Here is a 12,418-nt window from a genome sequence, read left to right on the forward strand (position 1 = left end):
CGCCGCCGCTGCCACCTCTGCTGCCGCTGTTGCCGCTGCTGCTGCTGCTGCTGCTGCTGGGGGCGGCCGAGGGGGCCCGGGTCTCCTCCAGCCTCAGCACCACCCACCACGTCCACCACTTCCACAGCAAGCACGGCACCGTGCCCATCGCCATCAACCGCATGCCCTTCCTCACCCGCGGCGGCCACGGTAAGTGGCACTGTCGATGCCGGCCACCCGGTTGGCCCTGGGGGCGGGGGGGCTTCCCGTGTGCCCCACCCCAGCTGTGCACGCCGAGTCCGGCCCCTCTGCTTTGCGTCCTGGAGCCCCTTCACCTCCAATCTCCAGCTCCCATCATTTCAGCCCCACCCTTGCCTCCATCTCTCCTCTCCCCCATCACCCTCATCTCTGTCTTCAGCACTTTGCTTCCTCGCCTCACCTAAACCTCGCCTTACCCCTAGGTCTGCTTCATTATCTCCTTCTACTTCCTTACCCTCCCCGCCCTGTCTGTCCTTTCATCCTCTCTGTGCAGCTCTGCCTTCCATTTCTCTTCCGCATCACCTCCTCCATCTCGGCCCCTTATCATCTCTCCATCTGTCTTGCCTCCACCTCTGCCTCACCCTCACCCTTCCATTGCTGGTCTGTCATCTCTCCCCCTTCACCTCCCTCCCACCTCTGTCACATCTGTCATCTCTGCCTCTGACATGTCTCTTCCTCCTTGACCTCTTCATGTATGTCTCTGTTTTACCTCCATCCCTCCAACAACCTTCCCTTCTTTTCTCATGACTGGCCTTCCATTACCTCCCAACTCACTCCACTGTCCCACCATTCTCCCATCCTCATTCCCCTCATCTCCAGTGTCTTCCCTCCATGTCCCCTCATCTCTGCTCTGTCTCCACCTCTGACCCCCAGCATCTCACTTCTGTAGGCCCAGCACTTCCTGTTTCCAGGCTTCCCCTCCTGTGTCAGTTCTCTATCACTGTCCACTTACAATCACCTCCTATCTCTGCCCCTCATAACCATCCATTGAAAAACTTCACCTTCCTTCTCAGCCCCATCACCTTCTCATTTCCATCCTTCCTCAGCCCCATCTCAGGCCACCCATTACTTCATATCTTAGACCCCTAAGATTCTCTCCATGCCATCTCTTCTCACCTCTGTACCTGTCACCTTCCATCTCTGTTCTCCATACTCTGTGCCCCCATCACTCCCAAGCTCTGTCCTCCCCATTACCTTCTACGTCCGGCCCTCTTTACATTTTATTTCAGCTCATTTCAGCCCATCACTTTCCACCTCAGTCCCTCCACATTCCATCTCAGAGCTTCTGTCACTTGCATCCCAGGGACCTCCTCACCTCCCATTTTAGTCTACTCATCACTTCCCATCTCTGCACCTTGTCATTACCTTTCAGAGGGTAGCCCCATTACCTCCATCTCTGTACCTCTCTCACCTCCCATTTCTGTGCCTCCATCCCATCCCATCTCATCCCTTCCCTGTGCTCTCAACACCTCACATATCTGTCCTCCTATCCATGTCCTCTCCCCTCTGTGCCCCTCTCTCCTCACCTTCCATGTCCATCGCCTCCCATCGGGGTTCTCTGACACCTCCATGCTCCCATTCCCTCTCATCGCTGTGCCTTCATCAGTTCTCTCTCTGCACCCAGGTGGCCTCCCATTTCTGCACTTCTCTCCCTTCCTATCCTTGTACCCTCATCACTTCCTGTTTCTGTCTCTCCATCCCCTCTCATTCTTTACTCCATTTTTGTTCCTCCATCATCTTCCATTCCTGTATTTTTCGCCCTTCCCATCTGTGACCCTGGTTGCCTTCCCATTCTTGCTCCATGACAGTCCATCTTTGCTTCCCAATCATGCCACCGTATCACCTCCAATCTTTCTACTCATTTGCTGGTCTTCTTCCTTTTCTCCTACTTTATCTCCCTTTTCATGCTTCCGTTTTCTCTTCATTCCAATTTCTCTGGAGCACTTCCTTCAAACTCTTTCCTCCATTCTTTTATTCTCTCATCCCCAACACAGTTTGCCTCATCTTATCTCTGTCCCACCTGGCTCCGCTCAGGCAACACTCTTCAGTTTCCTTCTCTTCTTCCATGACCCCACCCAACCCCTTGCTCCTGGACCTTAACTCCCTTGCCCTCCCCAGGAACTCTCTGGCTCTTTGTTACCTTCCTCACTCTTTCATTGTCTCCTTCTGGCTCCCTCAAGGCCCAGTGTTGCCCCCAAAGGTGCCCAGATAGGCCATGAGTCTCTGGGCAGTGAGACTGTCTCTGGGCAGTGAGACAAAGCATGAAGGAGTGAGACAGGTAAAGGAAGTCAGGGATACTGGGGGATTTTGCAGAATGAAGAGAGTGTGGAAGAGGAAGGTGTAGGAGAGAGGAACTGGCTGAGGGACCTGAGCAGGTAGAAAGGAGGGCCTGGGAGCCAGAGTGCCCAAGAAAGATTCTGTGAAGGAGCAAAAGCTGGACAGAGGGAGTGAAAGTGGCCAGAAGAGTATGGGGGACAGGGTATGGAATGTTGGCCTTGGGATCGCCTCGGAGACAGCCACCCCTTTGCTGCGCAGAGGAGAAAGAGGACCAGTGCCTAGTGGAAATAGGAGGAGTCATCTGGAGGGTGCTCCAGGATGGTGATAGAAGAGGGTGGGAGGTGTGGGGGAGGAACCTGTGAAGGGTGGGGCAGCTGAGAGGAAGGACGAGGACCCAAGGAAAGGAGGAGAAGGGATGAGGCCACCTGTCCTGGCTGAACCCCACCTTTGCTCCCATTAACCATTAACCATGGTGGGAGAGGTGAAAAGACAGGCTCTTTTTGGGACCCTACACTTGGCTAGAGGACCAGGCCAGTTCAAGAGGCCTTTCCAGGCCAGGCTTCCTCTCTGCCCAGTGTCTCCCTAGCATCCCCAGTGGGAGGCAGCTTCTCTCCTTTCTGCACCAGCTTCTCCACTTGCCTTCTTTTGGGGTCTCACTGTGTTTCTACCTGTCCTCTCTTCTCTTCACACCATCCCCCATTTACCCTGCCATCCCTCCCAACCCCTCCTGTTACATAATGTCCTTATTTGCCAGACACCCATTGCCACTCCTGTACCTGATGTCTGTCTGGGGCATGGGAGGGCTGGCACACCTGGGTCCTAAAATTGAGCTGAGCCCAAGGGTGACACTCTCCTGGTCCTGGATCCCCAATTCTGGTTTCAGAGTCCTTGAGGTTCCTCCCACCTCACCGTGTTCATTTCTGGTACTCTTGGGCCAGGAATGGAGTGGTCAATCCCTGCTAAGTTCTGAGTCAGTAGCTTCCATGGGTTCCAGGTTTATCACCCCAGCTTCTAAAGGGGGCTAGCATTTATTTTGATTCTGAACAGGGTGTGTTAACTCGGATTTCTGACTGGATAGTTTATGGGCAAGCAGGGGGTTAACAATTGAAAGGCTGTGTTGTGGGATCCTAGATCAAGAGACAGCTGAGCGCAGGGATCTGGACCAGTAGAGATCTGCCCGTCTGGGATGTAAAGGTTCATGTACAAAGTGCTGGGGTGGGCTGTGAGCACTAGGGCCATGGCTTTTCTGGGTTGTGCAGGATGTTTTATGCTCTCACAAGTCTAGATCTTCCAGAAGGTTTTCTTTCATGGCTTCAGATGCTGCAGGGACACAGGCAGGCAGAGGTTCTGCACATGTAGTTTTAACCACAGGGGCATCGCTGCATGGGTGGTTTTCCACGTGGATGATTATGTTGTTTGGGTCTGGGTTAGCTAACCATTATTAATGGTTGGTTGGTTTTTTTCTAGAATGCAGATGTGTGTGGGACTGCATGGAATATTCTTGAACATTTAGAGTATTTCACTGGATCAGTGAATTTCTGGGTCTAGGAGGTATTGAGACTATATTGAGAGTGGGCAGAAGGTGCCAACCCTGGGCCTGTGGCATCTTGTGTTTGGCCAGAGGCTTTCTTGCCTTAGGCTTCAGGTGTGTAGTTCTCTCTGAAATGTTATGCACAATTCAGCTCACTGGTGGTTTCCCAGGAAGGTCAAAAACAACTGGTCTACACCACCATTGGGCAACATTTTTGGGCCTTGACTTAGGCCCCTCTTGCCTTTCAAACCCTTTCTGGAGCCTGTCAGAGGTTCTAGATGTGGTGTCCTATTTTGGGCTCCGTGCCTCCTAGAAGGCAGCTGTGCCTTCCCTGGGGGAGTCCGTGGGCAGGGCCAAGGACAGCTTGCCGGGGTGAGAGGCTGGAGGCGCCTCCGGAGCGCGGCTGGGGAGGGGCCTGGCGGAAGCCCCGCCTCCCAGCCCAACGGTCTCCGAACCCCAGCCTTCTGCGCTCCGGAGGCAGCCGCGGTGCTGGGGAGAGAAATGTCTCCCCAGGGTAATTACTGCCGCCCCAGTCCGATAAACCATTCATCCTTCACCTCTTCTGCCCAAGAAGTGTCTCTCCGCCTCCCCCCCCCCGCCCCCCGCAGTGTAATAAACGCCCTTAGGCTTTAAGAGGCCCGCCCAGCGTAATAAACTGGCTGCAGTGTGAGAACAGCTGGGTGATAAATCCCAGGGGAGGTCTGGGCTTGGGCAGCCTGTGCAGCACGGGCCTCGGGAGTGGGGACGCGTGCGCCCTGTCCCATGCCTGGCCAGCCCCTGTCCTGGGGCTGCCTTCCATGGTCTGTCTTTGTGCCTTCACCGCCATGTTTCCTGGCTGCTTCGCCTCCTGTCGGGGGTCTGCCTCTCCACGCTGGGTCTTTGTGTGCAGCTGGGTGCGTCGCCGCCTGTGTGTGGGTGTGGGGCCTGGGGGCTTGGGCGCTGGACACCGCCTCTGATCCCTCCTGCCTCACTGCCCAGTGAGGCATTTGGCCGGCTTTTTCCTCCCGCCCTCTCTGGGCACAGACAGGGCTCTGTCCATGGTGATGTGCTTGCTGTCTGGGATCTGGGGTGGGAAGTGAAGAGAAAGGGCCTCTTTTCTCCTAGACCTGGGGGATTTGGAGGCAGCCTGCAGGTAGACTGGGTTTCTTTCCCCGGTCTGAGGGACCAAGAAACCCAATAAAGCCTTCTCTGAATGGGAGGCCCTGGAGCCCAGGGGTGAAGAGGCTGCAGCCTCTGATCAGGGTGGTGAGGGTAGGAATGTGTGTGGAGGAAGGTCAGCATCTCTGCTCCCCTGGCCCACCCCACCCCCCAAATTCAGATGTGCAGCTTGTGTGGAGGGGGGAGGAGGACACTGGGTATTACAGTTGTCATGGAAACAGCCGATTTTCCGGAGTACTGCAGTGCTGGGAGTGGAAAGACTGTTACCAGCTGAGGCCTACTGGGCTCCCCACCTCCAGGCCCTGCCCTTTCAGGCAGGTGACCACATGGTGTGGGGGTGGGGCTCACTGCATACCCCACTCTCAGCCAACTCTCCACCCTTGACTTGGGGGCCCATCCTGAGGGTTCAGTGCTCACCACTGTGCCTCCAGGGCCCTCAGGTAGAAAGGACACCTGGGTCTGGAGAGGGCAAAGCCAAGCCCCCTCTGTCTGCTGGGGGTGCTTTCCTGGCCACAGGCAGAGGTGAGATGGCAGTTCTTTTCCTCCTGCCCTTCCTCCCGGGGTCACCTCTCTCTCTGGGGAGATGGAAGATGTTGATGGTGGGTGCTCTGAGGAACAGCAAGGGGACCCATGGCTCCTGCTTCCCTCAACCTCAACCCCCTGCTGGCCTTACTACCTCTTTGGGAACCAGGCAACAATCTTCCCTTCTCAGCCCCTCCCTGGGCCTGGAGATGGTGGCTCCCCACAAGAAACTCAGGCAGCCCCTCCCCTTTGGGGTCCTAGGAGCTCCCTGGGATGGAGGCTCCTCACACCTGATTGCCCCAACTACAAGGGGGTTCAAGTCCCTGAGGCGAGAGACCCCGTGGTACCTGAGGGAACCTGGCCTAATGTTACCAACTGGGCCACCACCTTTGTGCTGGCAAGGCCTGCTCCTTAGAAGTGCTTCAGGCCCTCCTGCCCCGGCAGGCTACTAGTTCCTGACTCCAGAGTTCTCCCACCCCCAGACGGACATTTTTCTCCCCCTCTAGGCTTTTACCCTTAGGCCTCATCTGTCTGTCTCCTTCTCTAAGTCCTCCCTTGAACCCCTCTCGCCACAAGAAGTGCTTTGTGAGGAGTCGTTAGTGGCTAATTATTTAATTAAGCATTTTATGAATCTCATCTGCTCCATTTATATTCTAAAGAATGCCAGATTGTGCTCTTCCCTTCCCTTCTCTGCAGGCTGTGGAGTACTAGTCCTTCAGGCCTCCCAGACAAGGCTCCTTTCCGGGAAACTGGGTGACCAGCCCCCCACCCCCACCCCCAGAGAACTCAGTCAGCCGCAGGAGGGAACATGGCGACTAATGGGGTTTATTTTGGGGCTGAGATCGTTAGGGACCTCACACCCGCCCCCAGCAGCCGGCTGGCGAAGAAGAGAAGGAGAAGGGGAGAGAGGGTGGGGTGGGGGAGGGCTGGGAGAGGGAGCCTTCATCTCCGGCTCCCACTCTCCCGTTTCTCTCACCTACACCCTTCTCTGTCCTTCTCTGTCCATCTGTCTCTCTGCCTCCTTCCTTCTCTGGCTGTCAATCTCCCCTCTCCCCTCCCCACCACCCCCCACCCCATGGCTGTCTCTTCCTTTCTGGGCAGGGCTCCAGGACCTTCCTACTTTGGGACCCAGGCAGTCCCCTGGGTGAGGGCGGAAGCAGGGAGTCCTGGGCAAGCCAGGAGAGGGGTGGGGACAGGGAGATGTTGGAGGGCGCCAGCTCTGACTGTGAGTCAGAGCTGCACACAGCTCTGCTCATCTTCCTGCCATCACCTGGGGTTCCTTGGTGCCTGCTCAACTCTGGCCCCAAAGAAGCACACACCTTAGATCTGTCACCTCTGCCAGCACAGCGCCTGGGAGAAGTGGAGCTAGTCAGGACTGGGCCCCCTGGGTCTTTCCTGCCCACAGCACTCTCGTCTTCTCAGTCTCCTTGCAGCTTCTCTCTGGGCTCTCTCTCTGTGTCACTCTATTACCTCTCCGTTTTGCTGTAATTAAAGCTAGACTTCTTGATGAGGCAGCTACATCTGTCTGTGCGCGTGCACAGGCTCTCACCCAGGCACCCGCCTGCCAACTGCTCCCTGGGGTGGCAGGGCTGGTGGCTGCTGTGGGTATCACAGCTGAAGTCCCACATCTAGACCTGGGGTTCCATCCCTCTCTGGTCACAACCCTGAGGACCTGCTGACCTCGTCCTCCTGATGTCATTTCTTCTTGTCTCCCTTTCCTTCTCTCTACAGCCGGGACCACATACATCTTTGGGAAGGGGGGAGCACTCATCACCTATACGTGGCCCCCCAATGACAGGCCCAGCACGAGGATGGATCGCCTGGCTGTGGGCTTCAGCACCCACCAGCGGAGCGCTGTGCTGGTGCGGGTGGACAGCGCCTCCGGCCTTGGAGACTACCTGCAGCTGCACATCGTAAGGACCCTGGGCCCCAGCCCTTCAACCCCAAGCTTCCTGCTCCCAAATCAGTTCAGCCCTTCATTGCCACGGGATCAGCACCTCAAGTCTTCCCTCATGGGGAATCCTCAGAACTTCTGTTCCTTCATCGCTGGAGCTTCCTGCTAAGAAGTTCTGCTTCTGAGACCCTTCCCTCTCTCAGTTATTCAACAAGACTCCCAGATCCACCCTCCCATCTGATTCAAATTTCTCCAGCTCCCCACTCCCCGAGACCACCTGTGTTTTCTGACCTTCCTAAAAGTAGTCAAGGGCCTCTTTGGGCCTTCCAGGCCATTCTCCTGCAGCCTTCAGAGGTGTCCCACATTTGTGACTTCCCCCAGGCTGCTGCCTGCTCACTCCTAGACCAGCTAGGCCAGCCCACTGTGTCCAGCACCTGTTCTTGCCCCTCCTTCATACCTACCTGCCCCAGGGCAGCCCACCCTTGCAGCTTCATTTTGCCTCTGGATTCTGCCCCTTTGCCCTCCCAGCAGCCCCCTTACCCTGTCTCCCTTACTGCCTCTCTAGCCAGGTTCACTCCTCACTAACCCCTTGGCCCAGCCCCACATCCCCACCCTGACCTCGGCTCCCACCTTGCTCTGCCTTTCTCTGCTCAGCTCCACCTGTGGCCCTAGCCCTTCCCTGTGTCTGCTCCCCACCTTGACCTTGGTTCATTCCCAGGGTCTCCCTCTGGGCCTCCTACCATATATGCAGCTCCTTGATTCACCGTTTTGAGTCCTGTCGAACTCTAGTCTGCAAGTGGCCCCTTTTCTTTCCCTGCCCTTTCCCCCATCTCTGGCTCTGCCCTACACCCTTCCCTACGACCTCTTGTATTGCTCCATTTCATTTCTGGTCTCAGCCTCTCCCCTGACCCCTCCTCACAGTCCTCAATCCCGAGCCTCTGCCCTCAGTCTTCATCTGTACATTTCTGACCCCTAACAGCCACCTTGTTTCCCTGCCTGTATTTCACATGCTCACCCTGGCCAGGACCCCTGTGGGCTGTGGGGATCAGGCAGGCTGGCCAGGCTCTGTGGGCTGGAAAGCTCTGGGTGAGGGGCCCCTGGCTTTCAGGAGGGCATAGTTAGTTGGAAGGGGCTGGAGTGCAGTGGCCGGATCTCAGCTCACTGCAAGCTCCGCCTCCCGGGTTTACGCCATTCTCCCGCCTCAGCCTCCGGAGTAGCTGGGACTACAGGCACCCGCCACCTCGCCCGGCTAGTTTTTTGTATTATTTTTTAGTAGAGACGGGGTTTCACCATGTTAGCCAGGATGGTCTCGATCTCCTGACCTCATGATCCGCCCGTCTCGGCCTCCCAAAGTGCTGGGATTACAGGCTTGAGCCACCGCGCCCGGCCACACAATAGCTTTTAAGCATCCCAGGTCTGCACCCCACCCCACCCCATCCCAACACCAGGGCGTGAAGGAAGGAGCATGAGGGGAGACTTCCTGTAGGCAGAGCAGAGCTGGGGTGGAAGTGGCAGTGGATAAGGAAGGGGTGCAGAAGGAGGACTAGCAAGCAGGACAGCAGTCAGGCCCAAGAAGAGGCCTGGAAGTTCTGTACCTGTGTCAGCAGAACAGGCAGTTATCTAGAACGGTGAGAGGCACCCGGCAAGCGAGAGACAGTGTGGCTGTAGACGACAGTGTGGGACTGGATGCACCGTGATGTGTGTCAGGAGTGACGGCTGTGACAGTGGGGGATGAAGACAGAGACTGGGTCTCGTGATTTCTGATGGAGTGTATCTATAGATGTGTATTTCCCCATGGAGTGGTGTTTGCAGTTGTTTCAGTAGCCTTTCTGGGTGGTGGGATGTGACTGGGTTTCCCTGTGTCCTCTGTGAGTGAGGGCTTCTCCTTCTCTCTCTTCTCCCTCATGCGAAGCTCTGCATGGCTTGCCACTTCCTTGCTGTCTTTGTGCAAGTCACCACAGCTGTCTGAGCCTCAGTTCGCCCATCTATGGAGTGGCATAGGAAGAGGACAGAGGGATGTTGGGAGGTTGAAGGAGATCACGTATGTGAAGCACGTAGGGAGCATACTGTGTTAGCTAGTATCCTGACCATCTCTGATCAGCTACCTGGGCAGGACTGTGTACCTCTGTGCCTGTTAGGTTAGGGCACAGGGCTCCCTACTGAGGAGAAAAGGTAGGGGGATCAGGGTGTGAGGAGAAGGGATTTCCTCCTTTTCCCTCCCAACAGTTGTGCACAGGCCTTAGTGGTACAAGGCTCTGGAGGAACAAGTACTGGTGCCGGGTACTACAGACGGCAGGGAAAATGGGAGTCTGCCCGGGGGTGGAGAGGCCTGGCAAGGGTGAGGGTCCATGAGAGGAGCCAGCCATGAGGTGTGAGTTGGGCACCAGATGGGCTGAGGCCCCCTGGGGGCAGCCCCCAAACCCCTTCCTTCCCTGGTGACACATCAGCTCCCACTACAGCGTCAGTAGCAGCTCTCAGAGAGTGGGGAGGCGGCAGCAAAATAAGAGAAAAGCAATTTGACGTTTCTAATAAAGCGTCGCTCCACTTTGCCAAATTAATTTTGACTCCCATAATTATTTGCTGTAGGAGCGGCTGCGTTCTCCCCACCGCCGCCTAATGAGGTAATTGGGGAATTAGGAATTAATGACTTTAACAGAAGTGACAACTGACTTCACACTGGGAGAGGCTCTGGGGAGCTGCCTCTCCCCCGGAGTGCAGGGCCCTGAGCTTGACTGCCTCCTAGGAAACCCAGGTGTCCTGCCTCCCAGCTCCCTGGCCGGCCCTCTGCCAGCCTGGCTCCCAGACTGCATGTGCTCCTTGACCACCGTCACTGCCTGGGCTGAGCCTGTGGGGAGAAATCCTCAGAGGAATCCAGGGAGCTGATACTATTCTGGGTGATATTATTACTAACAATAGTACCGAGGAGGATCGACTGTTCCCTTCTCGTGTGTGGGGAGCAGATGATCAGCCCGTCTCCCTGGGGATGTTGTCAGTCTGTGGGTGGTGGATGGGTGGGGCTTGCTAATACTCTTTTTAGGCAAGCCCAGCCTCAGTTTCCCTGCTTTACTGCATCTGAGGAGGCTGCATGCATGTATGACTGTGTGCATGCATATATGTGTGTGGTTTTCCCAGGTTCTGAGAAGGAGACAACTGGACCCCACAAGTGGGAAGGGATAGGACATGGGTCTTCTGAGCCACAGCTGCAAACCTTGTCCCCCAACTTTCTCTGCCAAACCCTAACCCTTGCCCCATCTGTGAGCCACCCCTGCCAACACCCCCAGTGCCACCAAGCCTCTCGGCTCTGCTAGATGCAGGAAGGAGGTGGCAGCTGAATGTTCCACATGTCCAGGTCATGGGGCAGTCTTTCAAGAAGATCCCAAGAGTGTAGCGTGTTTGATGATGGACTGGGTGCCTGAGAGTGTGTGAGCCAGGGGGTCTGAGTGAACCTGTGTGAGTGTCTGTTCCCTGTGGGAGGAGAGCTGAGACCGCATTCAGGAGTGCTGCTGGAAGGTGCAGGAAAATGAAACAGGGGCTCAGGCTTAGTGCCCGGTAGGCCTTCATTGGCTTGGTTAGATGCCTTTGGTCTTGAAGGTAGGTTGGCCTCAGCAGCCTCTTGGATCATCCCACACCCCCACCTCTTTGAGTCAGGATCTTCTTAGGCTGGTGGGCAAAAAGAGAGAACACTGGCTTTGAAGTCAGACTAGCTGGGGTTCAAATCTGGGCTTCCTTCTCATGAGCTGCAAGATTTTGAGATGTTATTTAACTATGTTGAGCCTCAGTCTCTTTCTTGATGAAATGGGGAGCTATGAGCTTCTTCAGTGGGTTGGTGTGGGGAAGAGAGCATGCATGTACAGTACCCACACAGGGCCTGGCATGATTTAGGTTTCAGTGAAGCCCTCTCTCTCACTCTAGCACCACAGGCAGAACTCTTCCTGGGCTGATCCTGGGTTGCCTTTGCAGGGTGTACCATGAGCCTGGGTCCCAGAGATTGCTTAGGCTCTTTCTCCCCTTCTCCAGGCCTCTGTCCCTGTCTGTACTCTGCCTGTCCTTCCCCAGCCCCTAGCTCCAGTCCCTACCCCGACACCCCCATGATCCCCTTTCTTGGTCAGTCTAGCATAGTTTGTCCGTCAACTCTTCTGGTGTCCATCCCACCATACACACAGTCCACACCCCCAACCTCTACCCGCATGGCTGCAGAGGGGCCACCCCCATAGTCAGAGCCTGACCTACTTTGGGCCTGAGAGGCTGCCAGGAGAGGCATGCTAATGCCCTGGTGTGGGTGGGAGCACCCTGGGGGACTGCCTGGTGCAGAGCATACTGGGGAGGAGAGGCTGGAGGCTGGGGATTGGGGAGGGGCTGGGGATCAGACCTTCCTTTGGCAGAGGCCAGCTTCCGTGGACTTATCTGCTGGTCTTGCCTTAGGGAGGCCTCTGCCCTCTATACCCCCAGCTGGTCCCCAGCTTGGCCCAATCACCCCTGTCTGGGCCCAGTGGCCCTTGCACAGAGTAGGTGCTCTGTGAATATTTGTGAATATCCAGGACAAACCAAAAGGCAAGAGACAGGAGTGGTTAGTCTAAGGCGCTTCAGGCCCAGGATCTGCACCCCACAGTGTCTGCCCCCACCTCTAGCCTCAGGTTATTCCCTTGCATGTGGGGAAGGGTAGCAAGCCTGCCCATCTCCTCCAGTGGTTGAGACATGGGAAACGTGACTTGTAAAGCTGTAAAGTGCTGCGGAGCTGGGCTAGTGGTGGCCACAGGAGTGGCCACTGCAAAGGATGAATGGTTGCTCCCTCTGGTGGCTGACCTCCACCTCCCTGTCCCCAGGACCAGGGCACCGTGGGGGTGATCTTTAACGTGGGCACGGACGACATTACCATCGACGAGCCCAACGCCATCGTAAGCGACGGCAAATACCACGTAGTGCGCTTCACTCGAAGCGGCGGAAACGCCACCCTGCAGGTGGACAGCTGGCCGGTCAACGAGCGGTACCCGGCAGGTAGGCGGCGCGGGCCCGGGAAG

The 12,418-nt window shown here is 56.3% G+C and overlaps 1 protein-coding gene across 3 annotated transcripts in view; it reads left to right on the forward strand.

The window, feature by feature from the left end:
* Positions 1-12,418, forward strand: part of NRXN2 (neurexin 2) — a 96,416-nt gene that overhangs the window by 60,733 nt on the left and 23,265 nt on the right. For 2 of the 3 annotated variants that reach the window (XM_011942569.1, XM_011942570.1), the window contains 2 exons: positions 7,238-7,419; positions 12,224-12,395. In XM_011942569.1, coding sequence (XP_011797959.1) covers positions 7,238-7,419; positions 12,224-12,395 — 354 coding nt within the window. Of the gene's footprint in view, positions 1-10; positions 190-7,237; positions 7,420-12,223; positions 12,396-12,418 lie in introns of all 3 variants that reach the window. The other variant, XM_011942571.1, reaches the window with a different exon arrangement.

The sequence above is a fragment of the Colobus angolensis genome, unplaced genomic scaffold (genome assembly GCF_000951035.1).
Source record: "Colobus angolensis palliatus isolate OR3802 unplaced genomic scaffold, Cang.pa_1.0 Scaffold21, whole genome shotgun sequence".
NCBI lineage: Eukaryota > Metazoa > Chordata > Mammalia > Primates > Cercopithecidae > Colobus > Colobus angolensis.